Genomic DNA, 24,732 nt, shown 5'->3' on the forward strand with positions numbered 1-24,732 from the left:
ACTGCCTGCTACCATACACAGCCCTGAAGGTGGCACACAAGTGAGGGGTACACTGTTAACTTGAAAAAGGCCTTTCAGGAAGTGATTTACACCAGAAGCAGCTAGACGGACATAAAACACAATTCGGATTCAGAATGTAATTCAAGGAAACACTACGAGTAATGCAGAAAAGTAAAGTAGGCCTAATTATTTGTTTACTACAAATGTATGGGTGCCACTACCAGTGTAATGTTTAGCCAATAACATTATGCATTTATGAGTCTGCCAATGCATATGTTGCTTTGAAGTATGAATAAAATATATCTTGAGTAGAGTACAGTATTATTGCTGACTTAGTATAGTAACAAATCTTTGTATATATGTGAGTGCAAGAAAAATATATTTAGCTCTTTTGTTAACAGCATGTGTTTCTGAGCTTTGAGTGTGTGAGTGAAAGAATGAGAGCAAGAAAGAGAGGGTGTCTGGCAGTCTCTCTCCCTGACAGCTATCCTATCTACACAGAACAAAAATATAAATGAAACAAAGTGTTGGTCCCATGTTTCATGAGCTGAAATAAAAGATCCCAGAAATGTTCCATACGCACAGAGAGCTTATTTCTCTCAAATGTTGTGCACAAATTTGTTTACATCCCTGTTAGCGGGCATTTCTCCTTTGCCAAGATGATATGCCACCTCAGGTGGATGGATTAAGAAGCTGACTAAACAGCATGATCATTACATAGTTGTACCTTATACTGGGGACAATTAAAGGCCACTAAAATGTGCCCTTGTGTCACACAACGCAACAGATGTCTCAAGTTGAGGGAGCATGCAATTGGCATGCTGACTACAGGAATGTCCACCAGAGCTGTTGCCGAGATTATTCAATCTTCATTTATCTACCGTAAACCACTTCCAACATTGTTTTAGAGAATTTGGCATTACATCCAATCGGCCTCACAACCACAGACCACGTGTAACCACACCAGACCAGGACCTCCACAGCCGGCTTCTTCACTTGCGGGATTGTCTGAGACCAGACACCCGGACAACTGGTGAAACTGTGTTTGCTCAACCAAATCATTTCTGCAAACTGTCTGAGACTGTCTGTCTCAGGGAAGCGCATCATCCTCACCAGGGTCTTGACCTGACTGCAGTGTGGCATCGTAACCGACTTCAGTTGGCAAATACTCACCTGCCACGCTGGAGAAGTGTGCTCTGCACGGATGAATCCCGGTTTCAACTGTACCGGGCAGATGGCAGACAGCGTGCATGTCATCGTGTGGGCGAGCGGTTTGCTGATGTCAACATTGTGAACAGAGTGCCCCATGGTGGTGGTGGGGTTATGGTATGGGCAGGCATAAGCTACGGACAATGAGCACAAGTGATGAGATCCTGAGGCCCATTGTCGTGCCATTCATCCGCCACCACCACCTAATGTTTCAGCATGATAATGCACGGCCCCATGTCGCAAGGATTTGTACACAATTTCTGGAAGCTGAACATGTCCCAGTTCATAGTCTGCATACTCAGGCACTTCACCCATTAAGCTCGTTTGAGATGCTCTGGATCTACATGTACGACAGTGTGTTCCAGTTCCCGCCAATATCCAGCAACTTCACAAAGCCATTAAAGAGGAGTGGGACAACATTCTATTGGTCACATACACATTGTTAGCAAATGTTATTGCGAGGGTAGTGAACTGCATATGCTTCTTAGATCAACAGCGCAGCAGTATCTAACAAATTACACAACAAAACCTAATACACACAATTTAGTAAAGGAATGGGATGAGAATATATAAGTCTAAAATATAGGTATGAGCAGTGACGAAGTGGCTAGGATGCAATAGATAGAAGGATACAGTATATATAGTTGAAGTCGGAAGTTTACATACACTTCGGATGGAGTCATTAAAACTAGTTTTTCCACCACTCCACAAATGTCTTGTTAACAAACTATAGTTTTGGCAAGTCGGTTAGGACATCTACTTTGTGCATGACAAGTCATTTTCCCAACAATTGTTTACAGAGAGATTATTTCACAACTCCAGTGGGTGTGAAGTTTACATACACTAAGTTGACTGTGCCTTTAAACAGCTATGTCATGGCTTTAGAAGCTTCTGATAGGCTAATTGACATAATTTGAGTCAATTGGAGATGTGGATGTATTTCAAGGCCTACCTTCAAACTCAGTGCCTCTTTGCTTGACATCATGGGAAAATCAAAAGAAATCAGCCAAGACCTCAGAAAACAATTGTAGACCTCCACAAGTCTGGTTCATCCTTGGGAGAAATTTCCAAACACCTGAAGGTACCACGTTCATCTGTACAAACAATAGTACGCAATTATAAACACCATGGGACCACGGAGCAGTCATACCGCTCAGGAAGGAGACGCGTTCTGTCTCCTAGAGATGAACGTACTTTGGTGCAAAAAGTGCAAATCAATCCCAGAACAGCAAAGGACCTTGTGAAGACGCTGGAGGAAACAGGTACAAAAGTATCTATATCCACAGTAAAACGAGTCCTATATCGACATAACCTGAAAGGCCGCTCAGCAAGGAAGAAGCTGCTGCTCCAAAACCTCCATAAAAGAGCCAGACTATGGTTTGCAACTGCACATGGGGACAAAGATTGGTGCACTTCACAAAATAGATGGCATCATGAGGTAGGGAAAATTGTGGCTATATTGAAGCGACATCTCAAGACCTCAGTCAGGAAGTTAAAGCTTGGTCGCAAATGGGTCTTCCAAATGAACAATGACCCCAAGCATAAGTTGTGGGAAAATGGCTTAAGGACAACAAAGTCAAGGTATTGGAGTGGCCATTACAAAGCCCTGACCTCAATACCATAGAAAATTTGTGGGCAGAATTGAAAAAGCGTGTGCAAGCAAGGAGGCCTACAAACCTGACTCAGTTACACCAGCTCTGTCAGGAGGAAATGGGACAAAATTCACCAACTTATTGTGGGAAGGTTGTGGAAGGCTACCTGTGACGTCGGGTGGTGTAGGTGTCCTGGAGGGCAGTTTAGTTTGCCCCCGGTGATGTGTTGTGCAGACCGCACCACCCTCTGGAGAGCCTTGTGGTTGTGGGCGGTGCAGTTGCTGTACCAAGCAGTGATACAGCCTGACAGGATGTTCTCAATTGTGCACCTGTAAAAGTTAATGAGGGTTTTCAGGTGACAAGACACATTTTTTCAGCCTCCTGAGGTTGAAGAGGCACTTTTGCACCTTCTTCACCACACTGTCTGTGTGCTTGGACCATTTCAGTTTGTCAGTGATATGTACACCGAGGAACTTAACTTTCCACCTTCACTGCTGTCCCGTCGATGTGGATAAGGGAGTTCTCCCTCTGCTGTTTCCTGAAGTCAACGATCATCTCTTTTGGTGACATTGAGTGAGAGGTTATTTTCCTGACACCTCACCTCCTCCCTGTAGGCGGTCTTGTCGTTGTTGGTAATCAAGCCTACCACTGTAGTGTCGTCTGCAAACTTGATGATTGAGTTGGAGGCGTGCATGGCCACACAGTCGTGGGTGAACAGGGAGTACAGGAGAGGGCTGAGAAAGCATCCTTGTGGGGCCCCAGTGTTGAGGATCAGCGGAGTGGAGATGTTTCCTAACATCACCACCTGGGGGCGGCCCGTCAGGAAGTCAAAGACCCTGCTGCACAGGGCAGGTTTGAGACCCAGGGTCTTAAGCTTAATGATGAGTTGAGGGTACTATGGTGTTGAATGCTGAGCTGTAGTCAATGAACATCTTTATACATAGGTATTCCTCTTGTCCAGATGGGATAGGGCAGTGTGCAGGCGATTGCATCGTCTGTGGACCTATTGGGGCAGTAAGCAAATTGGACTGGGTCTAGGGTAACATAAGGTGGACGTGATATGATCCTTGACTAGTCTCTCCAAGCACTTCATGATGGCAGAAGTGAGTGTTACGGGACGATAGACAGTTCAGTTACCTTAGATTTCTTGGGAACAGGAACAATGGTGACCATCTTGAAGCATGTGGGGACAGCCGTCTGGGCCGGCAGCCTTGCGAGGGTTAACACGTTTAAATGTTTTACTCACGTCGGCCACAGAAGGAGAGCCCACAGTCTTTGGTAGTGGGCCGTGTCGGTGGCACTGTATTGTCCTCAAAGCGCGCAAAGAAGTAGTTTCTTTGCAATATCCGCGACATGGTTAATTTCTCCACAGACCACAATCAACAGCCTGATCTATGCGAAGGAGATATGTCATGCTGCATGAGGCAAATGGTGGTCACACCAGATACTGACTGGTTTTCTGATCCAAGCCCCTACCTTTAAAATAAATGTAATGTATCTGTGACCAACAGATGCATATCTCTATTCCCAGTCATTTGAAATCCATAGATGAGGGCTTAAATGTATTTACTTAAATTAACTGATTTCCTTATATGAACTGTAACTTAGTAAAATCTTAGAAACTGTTGCACGTCACGTTTATATTTTAGTTCAGTGTACATTTCTCCTTGACGGTGTATAGTTTCTACGGCCAAGGAGCAGTGGGCCTCAGTGTAAGCGTGTGTGTGTGTGTGTGTGTGTGTGTGTGTGTGTGTGTGTGTGTGTGTGTGTGTGTGTGTGTGTGTGTGTGTGTGTGTGTGTGTGTGTGTGTGTAGGGCAGCGATTAATGCAGGCCAGTCTTTGATGAGGGGTTTTGTGAGCATGACTAAGCAATGAGAATCACTAATCCATTGTGATTAATGCAACAAATTGCCCATTTTCTCCAGATTTGGCAGACAGAGAGAGGTGAGAGGGAGTGATCTCTGCTTCTCCATCCTGAGATCTGAGTAGTTTCACACAGACCCAACTGATCACACAGTGGCTCTGCTATAGACCTTTTAATCAAATACACACTTAATGGCGAAAGTTCATACTACATGGAGGACCTAACTTGCCTATCATAGATTAGACTGCCTGTGTCTGGCTTTTCCACTCCATCTCTAGCTCCAGTGAGTGAGAGTTAGATCACGTGCTGTTAGCATTCTCTTCCACCATATGGATTATCTCAATGCTACACCTTCTCTGTTGACAGTTCACCAACCTCGCTCCCCTCACTCACTCTGACCACTACTGTAAACAGAAGAAAAGCACTTTCACCATTCCTACTCTACTCGTACTAGCCTTGCATACCACCCTTGAAGGCTTCTAGGTACTCCAGTAAGACACAAGGTTGGTGAATGAAAGAGACTACTCTAGCTCTGAACAGGCACACTAAAGGCTGTCCTCTAGTCAATGTATTATCTCAAACTCATCAGATCTTGCACAATGCACACTACCCCTATGCCTAGCACCAACATTCACAACCCAGTTGGGACCTGCTACACTTGGCAGGATAGAGCACAGGTTTCTGTTTCAAAAGAGTTGGAGTTTCTGCCTGCCAGTACTTCAAATCTAGTGATCAACAAAATGAGTGTGTGTAGTTTTACCCTGGCCAGAACAATAAGCTGCATAAGACAGTGGAACCTCCTACTGTACTAGCCACCCTTTTACGTCAATCATACTACAGCACTATGTAGGTCTACATAAAAGGAAAGGTTCACCCATTTTGAATCTTATATTGTCTTTGTGCATCTCTGAGTTATGTTCCATCGATTCCCTGGGTCATTTCATGTGTACCGGCACTCAAGCAGGCAGAAATCCGGTAGGTATTACATAACACTGTGAAGTCGCTATCACTACACTGGAAGTTAATGGGACTACAACTTTTAGATCGCAAAAAAGTCTATCATACATGTCAGATTTCAATACTGGCCAATGTCATAACTCAGGTGGATGTCTTGAATGAGCCATTTATCACATTTTTGCGATATTATCCCACCTTGAGAAATGTGTCATTTAACAGGAGGGTATTTTTCCTATTTGTCTGCCTCTTTAGTGCGAGGTGCATTGCATGGTGCAGTTGCCAGAGATATTATTGAAAGGAGATAGGAATGAATGAAGGAACACATGACATTAACCAATCACGTTGTGTCATGCGAACCCTTCTCACAGTCAAGAAACGTGCCTATTATCCTCGAAAGTATGCAATGTCACGATTCCAAAGCTATACGATCCTACAGATAGCAAATTAATTATCTCACATCTCGGACAAGATTTTCAGTGTTGTACTTCTCGTTGAAAACAATGTGCTAATGTTGGGTTATTGAGCTAGCGCCCAAGACTCCATTTACTCCTTGAAGGAGAGCTCTCCTTGACCCAGAATTGTTCAGAATGCACCGCGCGGCCAATTGATGTAGCATGGGCAACGTTTCCCATCTCCTCAAAAGTACAGTGCATTCGGAAACTAATCAGACCCATTCCCCTTTTTGTTACGTTACAGCCATTCTAAAAGATATATCTAAAATGTTCCTCATTAATCTACACACAATACCCCATAATGACAAATCAAAAACAGGTTTAGAAATTTTTGCAAATTTGTTAAAAATAAACAGAAATGCCTTATTTACACAAGTATTCAGACCCTTTGCTATGAGACTCAAAATTGGTCTCAGGTGCATTCTGCTTCCATTGATCATCCTTGAGATGTTTCTTCAACTTGGAGTCCATCTATGGTAAATTCAATTGATTTGTCATGATTTGGAAAGGCATACACCTGTCTATATAAAAAAGGTCCCAAAGTTGACAGTGCATGTTAGAGCAAAAACCAAGCCATGAGGTCGAACAAATTGTCTGTAGAGCTCCGAGACAGGATTGTGTCGAGGCACAGATCTGGGGAAGGATACCAAAAAATGTATTCAGCACTGAAGGTCCAAGAACACAGTGGCGTCCATCATTCTTAAATGAAGAAGTTTGGAACCACCAAGACTCTTCGTAGAAGCTGGCCGCCCGGCCAAACGGGTGGAAAAGGGCCTTGGTCAGGGAGGCTTCGGGACAAGTCTCTGAATGTCCTTGAGTGGCCCAGCCAGAGCCCGGACTTGAACCCGATCGGACATCTCTGGAGACCTGAAAATAGCTGTGTATCGATGCTCCCCATCCAACTTGACAGAGCTCTACAAAGAATGGTGAGAAACTCCAAATACAGGTGTGCCAAGCTTGTAGCGTCATACCCAAGAAGACTTGAGGCTGTAAAAGCTGCCAAAGGTGTTTCAACAAAGTACTGAGAAAAAGGTCTGAATACGTATGTAAATGTGATAGTTTCTTTCATTTGCAAACATTTTTTAAAATATATTTTTTAAAGGTTTTTGCTTGAACATTATGGGGTATTGTGTGTAGATTGATGAGGGGGAAAAACTATTTAATCAATTTTAAAATAAGGCTGTAACATAACAAAATGTGGAAAAAGTCAAGGGGTCTGAATAGCTTCCGAATGCACTGTATATCTGCCGTTGTTAGCCAGTCAGCCCATAGAGAGAGCATTGCATCGTGGATGATGTAGTTGAATTGAGCTGCAGATTTCCACAACGATTTCCCATGTTACCAACCTTATTATAACTACAAAAATAAACATTTGTTCACCAAAAATATTGTTCTCACAGTGTTATTTAATACTGTACATTAAAGGAATAAATGGTTTGGGGTGGATTTTTACTATAAGTTACGCTTCAACATTATTATTATTATAACCATATGGAAGGTCAATATGCAGGTCAGGTCAGTGTTCTCGCATGGTTGCATGTGAAGTCTGGGAGCAAATGGTGCTCTGGCTCTCAGGACCAGAGTTAATTAAGAGCTCAGAGAGAGGAGAGCAGAGGAGCCCCCCCACACGGCTGCCAGCTGGAGCCAACCTCTGATTAGACTCTCAGAGAGAGGAGGGCTGGGGCTACACACAGATATACTAAGGAGGTTCACAGTATAATGAAAAACATACACACATACTGTAGAAGACACAGATACTGTGTAGATCTACACACACACACCCTAGCACTACACAGTGGGAAACCCTGCCATATGGAACAGGAGTGGAGGCGCACATCTCTTGGTCATCAACTTCCTTCTCTTTGGGTTGGTAAGTCAGTCTTATGTAAGGGGTCATAAACCTGTAATCATTAGTGAACTCCAGCCCCCAATTCACCTACACAGAGCAGAGTTGTCTTGCCCCAGGCCAGGCTATGGCTAATTGGGCAGAAATATAAACTGATAGTTAAAATAGACGGCTAGACAGAGAATATGAAGGGAAAGGCACATCTCTAGCAGTTCTCTAAATTGGTAGCTAAGCCATGGAACAGACAGAACCTCCCCAAAAGCACTAACACTGCCATGATTCTATGGTAAGCTGCTCAGCCTGCTCATCTTCAGGTTGTCTGTTGTTATTGGAGTGATCACATCTAGATAGCCAGGCTTAAGAGTGCTATCCGAACCAGAGACAAACACATTCAGGGTAAATAACTTAACACACTAGAACGTATTGAAATTGTGAAAGAATGAGAGAATATTTTATCCCTTCCATGTTAGCCACGCTGATACGCATGTAGGAGACCTTCCATGTTAGCCACGCTGATACGCATGTAGGAGACCTTCCATGTTAGCCACGCTGATACGCATGTAGGAGACCTTCCATGTTAGCCACGCTGATACGCATGTAGGAGACCTTCCATGTTAGCCACGCTGATACGCATGTAGGAGACCTTCCATGTTAGCCACGCTGATACGCATGTAGGAGACCTTCCATGTTAGCCACGCTGATACGCATGTAGGAGACCTTCCATGTTAGCCACGCTGATACGCATGTAGGAGACCTTCCATGTTAGCCACGCTGATACGCATGTAGGAGACCTTCCATGTTAGCCACGCTGATACGCATGTAGGAGACCTTCCATGTTAGCCACGCTGATACGCATGTAGGAGACCTTCCATGTTAGCCACGCTGATACGCATGTAGGAGACCTTCCATGTTAGCCACGCTGATACGCATGTAGGAGACCTTCCATGTTAGCCACGCTGATACGCATGTAGGAGACCTTCCATGTTAGCCACGCTAGGAGACCTTCCATGTTAGCCACTGATACGCATGTAGGAGACCTTCCATGTTAGCCACGCTGATACGCATGTAGAAGACCTTCCATGTTAGCCACGCTGATACGCATGTAGAAGACCTTCCATGTTAGCCACGCTGATACGCATGTAGGAGACCTTCCATGTTAGCCATGCTGATACGCATGTAGGAGACTTTCGGGCTTGACACTACACAGAGGGCGCTTCTTTTTGTGTGTGTGTAAAACTCACCAGTCTGTGGTCCAAAGAGAAGCTGAGTTTCTCTGAGGAAATGTTGAAGGAAACACGCATGGCTCCTATCACCAAGCCCCGTCCGGCATGCATCTGTGTGTGTGTTCCTCCCCCAGGAATAATCTGATTAAGCAGGCTATACCAGTCTGTGCAGCACTGGTTTCATCTACAGTGCAGCCATTAAGACTACTAGTCAGCAACATACACTAGGAGTTAGTAATACATTATAGTACTCTTAAATCAGGGAAGCCTTACGACCACTCTACAGCTGCTGAAAGCCCACTCTAGACTCCAGATTATTGGAATGGATAATGTGATTGTTCCATCATATTGGTGGATCCATGTAAGATCACATGGAATTTAGAACCATGTGTGTTACTAGGCTATATAAAGCTGAATACTAACTATTATCGCTGGATGCCATCTATACAAGGAATCTGATGGAATCTCTAGCTCACATAGACAGCCTGCTCAGTGTTAATAGTAGATTGATCTACTATTGGGGAGGGAAAGAGGAAGACAGAAGAATGCACTTTCCTCCCATCAGATAGTCTGGTCTTTTTAACCGTTACACTGTCTAAGTCACCTAGCCTATGCAACAGAACCAAACCCCATGTACATTCTGAGAAAGTGATTTCCAGAGATTGGGACCTGGCAGCCATGTCTGTGTGCTTGTTCACCAGAATCATCCTAAACCTGGTGCTGTTCAGATTCACTCATCTCTGTAGACACACCAGGATCTCCTATTGCACAGTTGTTTGGCATTTCTGGTGACTAGTCTGACGAGCACCAGGCCGAGACCTGTGTGCTAACAAGCAGTGGCCCACTCCTTGACATTCAGGATGTTGCAGATAAAAGTGTCCTGTATAGAGCAGCTGACACGATAGTCTATTCTCTGAAGCAAAGTACAATTTCTATTTTATCTACACATTTTAGCCTAGTTCTGTCTGAATGTTCTGTAACATTACACCCTCCTAACTAGGCACCTGTTGCCAGCTTGTTGAAGTCTAATATCTCACAACGGCCCAGTTCCCCTTCTTTTTGTCCAATGACAGAGGGCATACTGAGAGAGACCGCACCCCCCTTTGATCGTGGGAAGCCAGGTATTGGGTAGAGAGTGTGTCTCATTCATTCACTCACCTGATATAGTCTGTCAGAAAGCCCTGAATGGGAAACCCAACACCAACCACAGCTAACAGAGGACAAGACGCTACTATGAACACTAGGACTTGTAGGAATGCTACACAAACAAATATCTGACCTAACAAGACACTAACATTCCACATACAAATAGCAGACAGTAAAACGGGTCTGGGACACTGCACATATAGTTAGTGTGGGGTGAAGTTACTAACCCTTGAGGGGCCCAGGCAACCTCTTTCCAGGATGACACAGAGCCAGTTATAGCAGGGTATCAAATCAATCCCACTGATAGACCTTTGACATAAGCTTCTCTGAGAACAAGGACATTTATATGAGGCAAAGTTCAGACATAAGAACTCCATGTAACTACCACTCCTGTGACAAGTGGATAGACTGTGTGAAACAGAAACAGTCTCCTCCACCAGTGAAAATACACTTTAACAAAAATATAAACGCAACATGTAAAATGCTGGTCCCATGTTTCATGAGCTAAAATACAAGATCCCAGAAAATGCCCATTTCACAAAAAGCTTACTTCTCTCAAATTGTGCACACAAATTTGTTTACATCCCTGTTAGTTAGCATTTAATCCTTTGTCAAGATAATTCATCTAACTGACAGGTGTGGCATATCAAGAAGCTGATTAAATAGCATGATAATTACACAGGTTCACCTTGTGCTGGGGACAATAAAAGGCCACTGTAAAATGTGCAGTTTTGTCACAACGCCAGAAGTCTCAAGTTGAGGGAGCGTGCAATTAGCATGCTGACTGCAGGAATGTTCACCAGAGCAGTAGCCAGATAATTTCATGTTGATTTCTGTACCATAAGTCACATCCAACCCGCCTCACAGCCGCAGACCACGTGCAACCACACAAGCAGAGGACCTCCACATCTGGCTTCTTCACCTGCGGGATCATCAGGCAGGTGCTGAGGAGCGTCTGCTAAATGACTTAAATGTAAATGTAAATTAGTATTTTTGTCTGTAATAAAGCTTTTTGTAGGGAAAAAAACTCATTCTGATTGGCTGGGCCTGGCTCCTCAGCTGGTGGGCCTATGCCCTCCCAGGCCCACCCATGGCTTTGCTCCTGCCCAGTCATGTGAAATCCATAGATTAGGACCTCATTTATTAATGTCAATTGACTGATTTCCTTATATGAACTGAAATTGTTGCATGTAGCATGTATAATTTTGTTCAGTATATTTGAATACTGGAATTAAATAGCAAAGTTTGTGTGACATGTTCAGATATACTACTGAACAACAGAACATCTAGCTGGCATGAAGCGCTTCCCCTGACACCGTATAGAACCCTTGCCTGAATGTGCCCCTGCACCTGGCGTTCCATCCGTAGAGATAGAACTGGTCTGGTATTCGACCTCCCTGGTGTATGAGCACGTACTAGCCGGAAGCTTACAAAAACATATACCTCTGGAAAACAATCTACTACAGCTATAAATCCACAATGAAAAGGAAGTAACAGGGAATGTTGAAAATTGAAAAAGAGCTGGAGAATAAGATGGTAAAGGCGATTATGTTCCTGTTCTTTCCCATAAGCCAGCAAAACACCAGATGAAAAAGTGCTTATTTATTTGTGTATTTAATTAACTTAGTTTCAGCATAACCCTCTTACTTTGTAGTTGACCGAGACCCCCACAGCACCCAAATAATGGCATCTCCCACATCACTATAACAACCAGGGGAGTAATGCCCTAAAATAACCCCTCTTTTGAGTTAACGTTAAAGGAACAAATCAATACTAGAACCCAAACGGATTTGATCAATATTGACTGTGAATGACATTTATATTCACAAAAAAGTTGGCCAGATTCATATTAGCCATACATTTGTTTATGATACAACAAATTGATATTACATTCATCTGCAATTTGGTTACGTTTGCTTAATAACTTACCCTTCTCATAGTCGTTGATGTTGTCCTGTGCCACCGGTATTTCTCATCAACAGAGCAGTAGCTGTTTGTTGATTAGATAGCCATAATCGATAAACACTTTACTAAAAGAGTTAGCAAGCTACTTGAAGGTCCAAATGTATTTTGGGTCCTGCAATCGATGATTACACACGAAAACATGTCGGAAGTAGCAGGCTGCTGTTTGATAAACTGGCTTGCAACATCTCGTGACAAATGACTAATTACAACATCAAACAGTAGGCTAGTTAGCTGGCTAGCTAACCGATAAATTCTAAAAGATTTAACGATACAAAACTGAAATCTGGCTTGGTAAAAGGTCGCGGGCGAGAAAACATCCGGCGTTGGTTAATTCAAACGAATACATGGAAAAAGAGGGAGTCAATAACTTAAAAAGTTGTTCTAGCAAACTCAGAGTCCTTTGGTACTCAAGTGTGTGAGGCTGGTCGATTATTGGCAGCTCGAGCTGTCGTTTCGGTGAGCAGCATCAGTACACTTGTTGCGGTGATTGCTTGGGGGTGGAGTTTGCGTTCAACCTTCACGGTTTTACACTAGTTACCACAGCCACAAAGTATAAACATTTATACAATCTAAAATTAGCTTTTTGGTCTTAATTTAAGGTTAGGGTTAGGCATATGGTTAGCAGTGTGATTAGGGTTAAAGTGAGATTTAAAATCACACAGACCAGAAATGGTAAAAAAATAGTCGGGGTTTATGACATTGTGGTTGTGGTAACTAGTGACGACCCCAAATTCACTCAAACTACGTTTTTCTCCGTTTTTGTGGTGGTCTGACCGCAAAAGAACCACACCTCCTAAAGCCAATCACAGTTAAACAAAACATGACCACGGCAGTAAAGCACGCCCATAGTAGGTTGCTCTCCATTGTAAAAAAAACTGCCGTCGATTAATAAAAGCGAGCGTCTTCTTCGGACGTCATTTCTGGCACTGACATTTGGCATGCCTTTGAAAAAGTACAGGACCTTCCAGTTGTTTGTAGTATTGCAAAGCTCAGCCTGTTTCCTCATGCCTAAGTGTTTTTTATTCGTGTCCGCACCCAGAAATGTATATCACATTACACCAGCTGATATATTCTTCACAAATGTGTACCCGACTACTTTGTACATAGGAGTAAATTAAAAGACAGTGAACTGTTTACAGTGTATGAAATTTTATTGAAATCAAACAAGATACAAGAACACATGTCACAGGAAATCTGTCATAGTTTGCCGAGTTATCAGAGAGATGATCTTAAATGATAGGCAAAATCAGTTGCAGCATCAAAATATTACACACAAATTGTTGTTTCGTTTATGTTCATATTTGATAACAAACCTTATAAACAATGCTTTTGTCATTGCCTAAAATGACTGTATACGATTGGCTATTAACGTCATGTCAACGACATATCAAAGTCATCTTCATATTAAAGTCATATTAACCTCATATTAAAGTCATCTTAACCTCATATTAAAGTCATATTAACCTCATATTAAAGTCATCTTAACCTCATATGTAACAGGCGGTATTGTAACTTTCCTGTGTTACTTCACTGAGCCATGTGGACCTAACCCCTATTCTGCACCAAAGAGAAGGAACCCAGAGAAGGTTGTATCATCATCTTCATCAGCAAACAGCCCGTTGAAGAGCTCTCCTCCAGCCACCTGCAGCCACACCTTGTCCCCTTTCTCCAGGTGCAACACAGTCCCACCTGCCGCCTGGTCCTCACTGCTCTGGTAGTTATCCATGGTGTGGATCACCTTCACCCCGTTTCTCACTAATGCTACTTTTACATTACGGGAGAACACAGTGATGTGGTAGGTAAAGTAGTAGGCCCCAGCCACCACGCAGGTGAACCGTCCGGTCTGTGGGTCATAATGGTCCTGCCGGTTGTAAATCACCTTGTCAAACCTGATCGGTGCGTTAGCCGGTGGGAGTTTGGTGTATTCGGTTAGACCCACTGAGAATGCGCTTTTTGGGATGAAGAATGTGTCCCCCTTCTCTCCCTTCTCCCCTGTCTCGCCCAGATTCCCTCGCTCTCCGCGGTAACCAATGTTGCCTTTGAACCCTGGGGGGCCGAGGTTTCCCTTCGGTCCTGGTCGGCCTGGAGTTCCCAAGGGCCCCTGGATGCCTCGGTCCCCCTGGAGCCCGATCTCCCCCTTCTGCCCTTCAGGTCCCAGAGGCCCCAAATCCCCTTTCGGTCCCTGGATTCCTGGTAACCCGAGCTCCCCCTTCTGGCCCTTTAGGCCTATGGGCCCTGAGACTCCTTGGGGCCCCATCTTCCCCGGTGGCCCCTTCTCTCCATTCTCACCCCGTCTGCCCTTAATTCCTGCCAGACCAGCTGTACCTGCAAATGCAAGGATAAAGGAATTGTGTTTATATTGTCTATCAGAGAAAGCCAGTAGTGATAACTGTACAAAGTATTTTAAATGATAAAATACAGTATTACCCAGCTCCCCTTTGTCTCCTTTGGGGCCACTCTGTCCAGTTGGTCCAGTGATGCCGATTTCACCTTTAATGAATAAAGAACTTTCAAAAACTCATTAGCGTGGACCAGAAATGCTGGTTTCTATTGAGACCTATTTAACTGAGGAGGTTGTGCCTTTGTCTTACCTCGATCACCCTTGTCACCTCTGAACCCATCTCGTCCATCTCGGCCTGGCATTCCATTGTGGCCTGGGTCTCCTGGTATTCCTGGATGTCCACCAACACATTCATTCTTCTTGGGTTCTTCCAGTGCTACGCATCTCACAGCCAGCAGAAGGAGCAAGAGAGAGACTCTCCTGACCCACATCATTGTCCCTCAAGAGCCAATGCTTCACAGCAGCCCAGTTGAGTATTCTCAGCACTAGATGCACAATGCAGAAGAGGCTAATCCAGCTCAACACATGAAGTTCAATACACACTCACACACATATATATTCACAGACACATGCATACAAACTGAGCGCAGGAGAATGAACACAGCTGAATGTTTGTAGAGCCAAGACACTGAAGAAGGTCACACAAACCTTACCAAGGACTTGAAAGGTGGTGACATCACCATGCCAACTGCTAAGCCAGGCATCCCATTGGTTCGACAAGGATAACGGCTATTTTAGGTTACTTATTCTGTGTCCAGCCCTCTCCCCGTTCCACATCACCTGTCCCCTTCTCGAATATTCCCCATTCTCTGGCAGGGTAATGATCAGCTTCGACTGTGCTGAGCATACAGTATCTGTTACCATAGGGATGGTAGCAAGGCAACCAGCGGATGCCCGGCCCGCTACAAGGAGTCGCTAAAGCACTATGAGCCAAATAAAGCCCCAGAGGCCATAACCCTCCCCTAATCCGTACGAGGCTGGGCCAATTGTGCTGCTGGGACTCCCGGCGACTGTGGGTTGTGAAACCACCTGGGATCGAACCTTGGTCTGTAGCGATGCAGTGCCTAAGATCGCTGCACCACTTGGGAGACAATACATGCAGAATTTCAATGCTGGCCTGTGTGGTGGCTGTCTAGCTCCTCCCAAATGGTCTTAAGGGGTTAAGGGGCCTGGAATTGACTGAAATCATTAGCAACAGAACAAGACAAGGGACACTCGGGATGGGGAGATGTTAACGTATGTGTGTTAATCTTCTGCATCTGAAACATCAACATCAGCAATATTGTTAAATGCTTGGCCCCATAAATTACACCATTGCCATCAACTCTGACCTTTTTTCCGGTTATTGTTCTAGAACATACACACCCATCCCTAACCCCAGAATCCGTTTGTATCCATGTATTTGTCATATCCTCTACACACAAGATTTCAGATATAAACATAATTCTTAATGTAAACATGACAAATGATATTTAAAAATATCTCATCAAGCATTATCAGGCCAGGAACAGAATGATCCTTGTGTCACTTTCATACAAGATGGCTCTAACAGTGGTGTAAAGTACTTAAGTAAAAATACCTCAATGTACTACTTAATTCGTTTTTTGGGGTATCTGTACTTTACTTTAGTATTGATATTTTGGACAACTTTTACTTCACTACATTCCTAAAGAAAATAATGTACCCAAAAGTACTTTTTATATTTAGAATAAATAGCAGGAAAGGAAAATGGTACAATTCACATACTTATCAAGAGAACATCCCTGGTCATCCCTACTGCCTCTGATCTGGTGGACTCATTAAACACACATGCTGTGTTGTAAATTATTTCTGAGTGTTGAGGTGTGCCCCTGTCTATCCGTTAAAAAAACAAACACAAAATGGTGTCGTCTGGTTTGTGTAATAAGGAATTTGAAATGATTTATACTTTCACTTTTGATACCTAAGTATATTTTAGCAATTACATTTACTTTTGATACTTAAGTATACTTAAAACCAAATACTTTTAGACTTTTACTCAAGTAGTATTTCACTGGGTGAATTTCACTATTACTGGAGTCATTTTCTATTAAGGTATCTTTACTTTTACTCATTTACATTTAAGTCATTTAGCAGACGCTCTTATCCAGAGCGACTTACAAATTGGTGCATTCACCTTATGACATCATACTTTGTATGACAATGAAGTACTTTTCCCACCACTGCTCTTAAACAATCATGGGATTGTCTGAAACACACATGGACACATCCAGTACATACATTAGAATTACACATATGTTATAAATGCACAGCACAGGACCAGGCGGCAGAACTCAATACATGCCTTTGAATTCCTTTGCATCATGGTGGGTGACATTTCTTATATAAGGCATAGTTTAATGTCTGTTTGCTGTAGTAACCAGGCACAACGTGATGGTCATTTGGTTACAGCAGTTACTGCAAAGTCTTCACATAATTAACACAAGACAGCAGAGGCATCATCGCTCGTCGAGATCCATTCGGTTATACATGAAACATCTCATGAGGTATAGCAAACCCTCCATGACTGTACAAGGACTCAGACACACTTACTGTACATACAAACAAACAAATAAAGAGCTAAATAATTCAAATATGGAACATACTATAACATGGTCTTGCTGTTATATTTGGTAGTAGTGTAAAATACTATTGGCTTGTTTTGTAGAGGGACGACTCCAATCTTGGGTTCTCTGTATCGACTGAATTACTAAGACTTCATCCACTGAAGGGAATGGCTAGCAGGACCGTACGGATGGAGAGAGCAGGACCGTACGGATGGAGAGAGCAGGACCGTACGGATGGAGAGAGCAGGACCGTACGGATGGAGAGAGCAGGACCGTACAGATGGAGAGAGCAGGACCGTACGGATGGAGAGAGCAGGACCGTACAGATGGAGAGAGCAGGACCGTACGGATGGAGAGAGCAGGACCGTATGGATGGAGAGAGCAGGACCAAGGAGGACTGGAGAGTGGGTGTGGGGTAAGCAGAAACTACTGAGGTCTGTAGGAATCATGGTGTGGTTGTGGTATATGGAGCACCCTGTTCGGGTGTTGGGGACGAACAATAGAATGTGTGTATGTATGTATGAATGAATGTATGGCTGGTGTTGCTGGGGAAGGGGAAAAAGGGGTTTGGTCATTTCATGAGGTTCAGGGAATGTGGTGGAGCTCTCTTCTGGAGGTCCAGTAACTGGAGTACACCGCCAGGCTAAGGGAGTGGCTGGCAGCTGGCTGGGCAGCTGGTTTGTGTCTCTACATGATCTGGCGGTGCGATCCGTAGCCCGTCATGCCGGACTGCGAAGCCCCACGGTTGCTGCCCATCTGTAGACCAATCAGTCTCTGGCCCTGACGAAGCTGGTCCTCAGAGAACTCCCGCCGGTAACCCTGAGCTTTCCTACACAGACCAGGACAAACAGGGGAGTTGAGATGTAGAACAACACTCACACAACAAGGGGGTCGTGGCCAGTCCTTACCTGTGGAACCAGTCTCGGTCGCCACGGTAATGTCCATCGTCCTTGGTGAGGGCAACACTTCCTAGGGCCATCAAGGTTCTCTGCACCGCAGCCATGTCCTGCCCTGTAACCAGAACAGAACCTCACAAACACTGGACCCCATCCAGACAGCAAAGAACAGGCGGGGCATCAAATAGGATCAAAATTCCCCCTGTGGCTAGCTAGGTAAAATTGTCCCTTTCCTAAATTAGCCATTGATGGAAATAGGGATGTGGACTTGTGGTTTTACTTCATTCTCCATACTGGTCAATGATTATAACGGTGATTCTGATCCATCCATCAATTCATACATTGTCCCCCTGGTCTGAGAGTTCAATATGTAGCTAGATGTAGATGGCTAATGTTAACTAGCTGGCTAATCTTTGCCCATGAAAGGAAGTTAGGCTAGCAAACTAGCATTTTAGTCATGTAGCCTAGGACAACAAAAACTAAAAGCATGTACTGTATGACAGAGTCATATATCGTTTCATCAACACGAAAGAGAGGAGGATGGCATTGGTGTTTCTCTACAAGTAAGGTGAGTCAACATGTTTTTTTCTACTTACACACACACACACACACACACACACACACACACACACACACACACACACACACACACACACACACACACACACACACACACACACACACACACACACACACACACACACACACACACACACACACACACACACACACACACACACACACACACTAGTACCATGTAAAGCCAAATTATATTTAGCTTATGTTGATTGGACTAAATTGTTTTTGGTATCCTTTAGTTGTCACGGAATTAGACTAAGCATAGGTGATTTGTTTGTTTCATTCAATATGCTTTGTGGTCTTCACCAGACAGAGGTTGCTCTCTGGTTTTGTGATGAAACAAAAGTCTGGTTGAGTTTATTCTGCCACTGTGTCTTCTCATTGTCTCAGCCTTTAGGCCTACAGTATATATCACAGTGTCAAGGCATATGAACTAACAGGTTACAGAGCAAACAATGCAATTATCACAACATATAGGCTATAATATGCCGTTGTACCCATGCTGGACTATAAAGACTTGTAAATTCAATGTGAGTATTGATGGTCATGTGCAGACAGACAGAGCTCAGCAAAGACACAAGTGTGAGACTGCGAGATTGGAGAAGCATATCAACGTCGCCCGGATTTATGGAGACTTTATATGTGCCCGTGAACGTGCAGCCCACCTTCCCACAGGTCCACGGTCTGGAAGATGTCTGTGGTGAGTACTCCGTAGGCCTCGGCAGCCTGCAGGAACTGGGAGATCTTCTCCATCTGCTTAAAGGCCATCTGGGTCTCCAGAATCTTCTTGATGGGCTCATTACCACACGGGTATAGGCTATTGATGAGCCTACACAGAATCTACAGGGAGGAGGAGAGAACGGTGGAGTAAGGGCAATACAGATACATGGATAAAGAAGAGAAGAAGTAGAGGGAGGAAAGAAGAGGTTGATCAATGAAAAGAGAGAGAGAGAAACAAAAATAAAGGCAGAGGGGAGCATACATTGGTGTCATTGTTAGCTTATATAAGCGGTCAATTATATATCACTGACCTCTGTCCAATCAATCAGTGAATCTTATTGAGCTTGTTCATTCTCATGCAGACTCACTGTTCCATCCATCAGCCAGGTCTGGAAGTTCTGTCTGCTTGGCTGTGGTCTCTCCAGGTTCCCCCCACACTGAGCTACGATCCAGTCCACCAGCCGGGCCTCCAGGTCCAGATCATACTTCAGCTCTATCTTTTCCTGCACCTCCTTGCTCAGGCCGTAGCTTGGTCCCCTGTTAGCCATGGCTCCTCCTGTCCTGCTCACCCAGACAGACAGACAGACAGACAGGCAGGCAGGCCAGACAGACACCCACTGACCAGTCGTCTTCAGCTCCACTGACCAACACCCTGCAGCAGTCACAGTACTGGCAGCCTGCACCTGCTATACAAAGGCAATACATCATGTAGAAAATGGAACGTTGTCGAACACTGTTAAAGCAATGCTGCTGTATTAACATCCAATTCCTGACATCAGAACAATAACTATTGCAAAGTAGTCACATTCTTCATGGTGCATTATAAGGGACAACATTTATTTTTATTTTGATCATTAGCTACATCACCAGTGGTTTACGTGATTTACTTTTCTTTCCTCTGCTTTCTCCCTAATGGCCCTTGTGTCCCTTACAGCACAGACACTAAGCACATCCCCCCAGAGACCCAGATCGCTAGCCTAAATGGGTGTGGTCCGTGGCACCCGTCCCACGCACATTCTCATGAGGTAGCCTATGGTAGCCTGTGAGCGTGCTGAGCATAACATCGAAAAGCAATCGCATTGCATTGATTGTGTAGCCTACCATGAATGCGAAAAAAATCTGAACTTTTTTCACCTCCCAAAAAAACGTATAAATTAGGAAGCCGGATTATGAATTTCAATCATGCACTATGTAGGAAAAGTATAAGATTAGTAAAAAAAAAAAAACCTAACGCAAGTTTTCCGAATATCTCCTAGATCATTTAATAAACTAGCAATTCCGTTTAATTATTAATGCACACAACGACAAATCATGCGCTGCTTAAATAATAATTTAGACGAATAAAAACTCTGGGCACACTTACTAGAAAACAGAGGAGATAACGTTCGTCTGGTAGCTGCTGTGTGGTTAATTCCGCTGAGCTGGTCAGCGCAGAGGATGCTGAACCCGCGGCGCATGCGTGGGTGAGGCTCTGGACTCAGTGTCAGGGAGTGGCACGCCACAGGTTTTATATGTGCGGCGTCAAGAGGAGGATCCCTCTAGATCTCTGATACAGAATGTGACAGGCCAGCGGGAAGAAGAGGAGATGGCAAAGCAAGGCAAGGCGAGCCTGCGTCCATCATTGTCATAATGTCCAGGGGTCATATTAGCATGATAATCTTGGTGAGGCAAAATCACCCAATTTGTTTTAGAGTCATGCCAGCAAAGCCATTAAACACCATGCCAGCAAAGCTAACACAACACGAAACAATTCATTAATTGCACGATAACGGTGACAAACGGTGCCCACACACTGTTAGGGCCTACATAAAGCTGTCCCAACAGCAGTCCCAACACCTTAACACTGCTACACCTGGCTTGTTTGCCAGCAAAGCACTTAATGCAGCCTCATTTACTGCCTTTAAAAAACATAGCTGATATGGCTGACTTGATTAAATAAGAACACCTTCCGGAGACACCTGAAACCCCACCTCTTTAAGGAATACCTAGGATAGGATAAGTAATCCCTCTCACCCCCCCCCTTTAAGATTTAGATGCACTATTGTAAAGTGACTGTTCCACTGGATGTCATAAGGTGAATGCATCAATTTGTAAGTCGCTCTGGATAAGAGCGTCTGCTAAATGACTTAAATGTAAATGTATTGAAAATTGAGATGTACAAACTATGGCATAAAAGGATGACGAGTGGATAAGAGGCAATCCGTAATTTTGTTTAAGATATTAATGAGCGAACTAGGACGGACATAGTTAATATACAGTTGAAGTCGGAAGTTTACATACACTTAGGTTGGAGTCATTAAAAATAGTTTTTCAACCACTCCACAAATTTCTTGTTAACAAACTATAGTTTTGGTAAGTCGGGTAGGACATCTACTTTGTGCATGACACAGGTAATTTTTCCAACAATTGTTTACAGATTATTTCACTTACAATTCACTAAATTGACTGTGCCTTTAAACAGCTTGGAAAATTCCAGAAAATTATACCATGGCTTTAGAAGCTTCTGATAGGCTAATTGACATAATGAGTCCATTGGAGGTGTACATGTCTTCAAACTCAGTGCCTCTTTACTTGACATCATGGGAAAATCAAAAGAAATCAGAAGAATCCAAAGAAAGACCTCAGAAAAAAATTGGACACATCCACAAGTCTGGTTCATCCTTGGGAGCAATTTCCAAACGCCTTCAGTTACCACGTTCATCTGTACAAACAATAATATGCAAGTATAAACACCATGGGACCACGCAGCCATCATACCGCTCAGGAAGGAGACAGATTCTGTCTCCTAGAGGTGAACACACTTTTGTGCGAAAAGTCTAAATCAATCCCAGAACAACAGCAAAGTACCCTGTGAAGATGCTGGAGGAAACAGGTACAAAAGTACCTATATCCACAGTAAAACGAGTCCTATATCGACATAACCTGAAAGGCCGCTCAGCAAGGAAGAAGCCACTGCTCCAAAACTGCCATAAAAAAGCCAGATTACGGTTTGCAACTGCACATGGGGACAAAGATCGTACTTTTTGGTGAAATGTCCTCTGGTCTAATGAAACAAAAATAGAACTGTTTGGCCATAATGACCATCGCTATGTTTGGAGGAAAAAGGGGGAGGCTTGCAAGCCGAAGAACACAATCCCAACCGTGAAGCACAGGGGTGGCAGCATCATGTTGTGGGGGTGCTTTGCTGCAGGAGGGACTGGTGCACTTCACAAAATAGATGACATCATGAAGCAGGGAAATTATGTGGATATATTGAAGCAACATCTCAAGACATCAGTCAGGAAGTTAAAGCTTGGTCACAAATGGTCTTCCAAATGGACAATGACCCCAAGCATACTTCCAAAGCTGTGGCAAAATGGCTTAAGGACAACAAAGTCAAGGTATTGGAGTGGCCATCACAAAGCCCCGACCTCAATCCTATAGAAAATTTGTGGGTAGAACTGAAAAAGCATGTGCGAGCAAGGAGGCCTAAAATCCGGACTCAGTTACACCAGCTCTGTCAGGAGGAAAGGGCCAAAATTCCCCCAACTTATTGTGGAAAGCTTGTGGAAGGCTACCCGAAACTTTGACCCAGTTAATCAATTTAAAGGCAATGCTACCAAATACTAATTGAGTGTATGTAAAGTTCCGACCTCAACTGTAACTATTTGTTCAGCACTTTCTAAATGTACACAGCCATAATTCAGAACATGGGTGTTCTTACAGTATTCTCCCTGTACACCAAGCCAGAACCGTAGGATAAATAAAGGGGGCACATAAGCAGACAATGAAAGCTCTTACAATATTTGATAATGACATTTCTCTTAAACAGGCTACAGGCTGTGTGTGCACGGCTAAGTCAGAACAGTAGGCAAAATGAGGGAGAATAGGGACCAAATTATTAGGGTGAGGCACGTGGGCTACTAACAGCTTACCAAGCAACATACACTTAGTATTACTTAGCTACAGTATACATATTTTCCTGGCATATTACATAACTTATGCAGCAGCATACAATACATTTTTGGACTCACCTTGCTGTGCTGTGCTCACATGAACAGGAAGGTGGAGCGGTGGTCCTTCTTGGGCAAATTTTGTCATCAAACTTTGTCTTCAAAGTCTGGCATTATGGTGCTTTCAAGACAACTGGGAACTCGAGGAAAAAACAAGGTCGAATCATGATGTTAGTGATCTTCAGGTTGGAGCTCTAGAAAGAGGCTAGAGTTCCAGACTTGGAATTCCGAGTTGGATGACCGTTCAAAATGTATTTTCCCAGTCCGAGCTCATCCCCCCCCCCGGCTATCCAGTCTGACTGGATAGCCAGCATGGCCAATGTTGAATGTTTATCCTTTTAATCCTGGAAAAGAGACCCTTAAACCCAGACTTGGACCACACATCCACTCCACTGAATAGCAGGATAGTGATTGCTTAGCAATGCTTGCAGTTAGCCACTGATTCCTTCCAAGCCCCTCATATGTTTATGTCCAGTGGCCAATGAGCTCTGATGTGTTTTATCTATAATTTATCTTCATATGACAAGGATTGAAAAGGATTTGTAAGTAGATTGTCGACTTGATTCACAATGATGACTACTAGCTTGCTAAGATTTTGAAAGTATGATGTTGTCCAATCAAAGCTACTGTAGCTATAACATGATTTGATGTCATTTTATCTGTGGCCAATGACCTTGAGCATTCTTGGTTGGGCACTTCTAATGTAACTCTATGGCAGCACCCAAGGGGCTTGAATTTGAGCTCCTCCCATAGATTTTGCAGTGATGTAATGTCCCCATCAATAACAGAACACTTAGCCAATCACGGCGCAACTAGAGAACATTACCAGCCCCTACGCTTTGTATTTTCCGCTGGCTGCCCCACCACCACATAAAGCACTGATCTAGGCTGAAACACCTGCATTTTGGAGCTGTCTTACTCAGGAAAGAAAAAAAGAGACCATGTTTGTATGCGGCTTTATTAACTATTTTTACATGTATTTTTTTTTACATTGTTTGCAAACTGATATGTGACAGGTAATAATACTAAAATAACATGCAAAACAGGCAACAAAAAAAGTGTTCTTTTTTAGCTAAACAGGTGGGGCTCAAAACTGGTGGGGCTCCACCTGCCATGAATGACAGGTCAGCACGGATCATGCCCATGACAAAAGTGTTTACTACTCATTGATATATTTGGCCTTACTACTCTCACACTGGATTGGAGCCCAGTCTCACAATTTATAGAACCAGATAAAAAAACATGTTGTTTTCACCTACCTTAAATGTGTCTGCAGGTTTGGAAGGCACAGTACAACCCATTAGTGTCTGACTTGCAGCTTGTCTCTCAATTTTGATAATGAGAGCCATTGCTCTGCTTTAATTG

General features: G+C 43.7%; 3 protein-coding genes across 3 annotated transcripts in view; all 3 read right to left on the minus strand.

Annotated features, from left to right (window-relative positions):
- The window catches only part of LOC124039559, a 36,033-nt gene extending 23,287 nt beyond the window's left edge, over nucleotides 1-12,746 (minus strand). The window contains exon 1 of the mRNA XM_046355659.1: nucleotides 12,219-12,746. The gene's annotated coding sequence lies outside the window, so the exon portion shown is untranslated. The remainder of the gene's footprint in view (nucleotides 1-12,218) is intronic.
- Nucleotides 12,747-13,386: 640 nt separating this feature from the next.
- On the minus strand, nucleotides 13,387-15,245 carry LOC124039560 (complement C1q and tumor necrosis factor-related protein 9A-like). Its single transcript, XM_046355660.1, has 3 exons — nucleotides 14,846-15,245; nucleotides 14,682-14,744; nucleotides 13,387-14,579 (listed from the first exon to the last, which is right to left on the minus strand). Exons 1-3 carry the CDS (start codon nucleotides 15,027-15,029, stop codon nucleotides 13,807-13,809), a joined length of 1,020 nt encoding a protein of 339 aa, XP_046211616.1. The 5' UTR covers nucleotides 15,030-15,245; the 3' UTR covers nucleotides 13,387-13,806.
- Nucleotides 15,246-16,751: 1,506 nt separating this feature from the next.
- Nucleotides 16,752-20,839, minus strand: LOC124039561 (transgelin-3-like). Its single transcript, XM_046355661.1, has 5 exons — nucleotides 20,739-20,839; nucleotides 19,744-20,061; nucleotides 19,321-19,495; nucleotides 18,089-18,191; nucleotides 16,752-18,009 (listed from the first exon to the last, which is right to left on the minus strand). Exons 2-5 carry the CDS (start codon nucleotides 19,921-19,923, stop codon nucleotides 17,868-17,870), a joined length of 600 nt encoding a protein of 199 aa, XP_046211617.1. The 5' UTR covers nucleotides 19,924-20,061; nucleotides 20,739-20,839; the 3' UTR covers nucleotides 16,752-17,867.
- Nucleotides 20,840-24,732: the final 3,893 nt, after the last annotated feature.

The sequence above is a fragment of the Oncorhynchus gorbuscha genome, linkage group LG07, assembly GCF_021184085.1.
Source record: "Oncorhynchus gorbuscha isolate QuinsamMale2020 ecotype Even-year linkage group LG07, OgorEven_v1.0, whole genome shotgun sequence".
Lineage (NCBI taxonomy): Eukaryota > Metazoa > Chordata > Actinopteri > Salmoniformes > Salmonidae > Oncorhynchus > Oncorhynchus gorbuscha.

Excerpts from the sequence above, each read along its gene's own strand:
- LOC124039560 (XM_046355660.1), bottom strand. The coding sequence starts at position 15,029 with ATGATGTGGGTCAGGAGAGTCTCTCTCTTGCTCCTTCTGCTGGCTGTG. Across the intron at positions 14,745-14,845 it reads AGGTGACAAGGGTGATCGAG|GTGAAATCGGCATCACTGGA; the intron begins GTAAGACAAAGG and ends TATTCATTAAAG. Across the intron at positions 14,580-14,681 it reads AGGAGACAAAGGGGAGCTGG|GTACAGCTGGTCTGGCAGGA; the intron begins GTAATACTGTAT and ends TTGCATTTGCAG.
- LOC124039561 (XM_046355661.1), bottom strand. The coding sequence starts at position 19,923 with ATGGCTAACAGGGGACCAAGCTACGGCCTGAGCAAGGAGGTGCAGGAA. Across the intron at positions 19,496-19,743 it reads CCTGGCTGATGGATGGAACA|ATTCTGTGTAGGCTCATCAA; the intron begins GTGAGTCTGCAT and ends TCCTCCCTGTAG. Across the intron at positions 18,010-18,088 it reads GACCGAGACTGGTTCCACAG|GAAAGCTCAGGGTTACCGGC; the intron begins GTAAGGACTGGC and ends TGGTCTGTGTAG.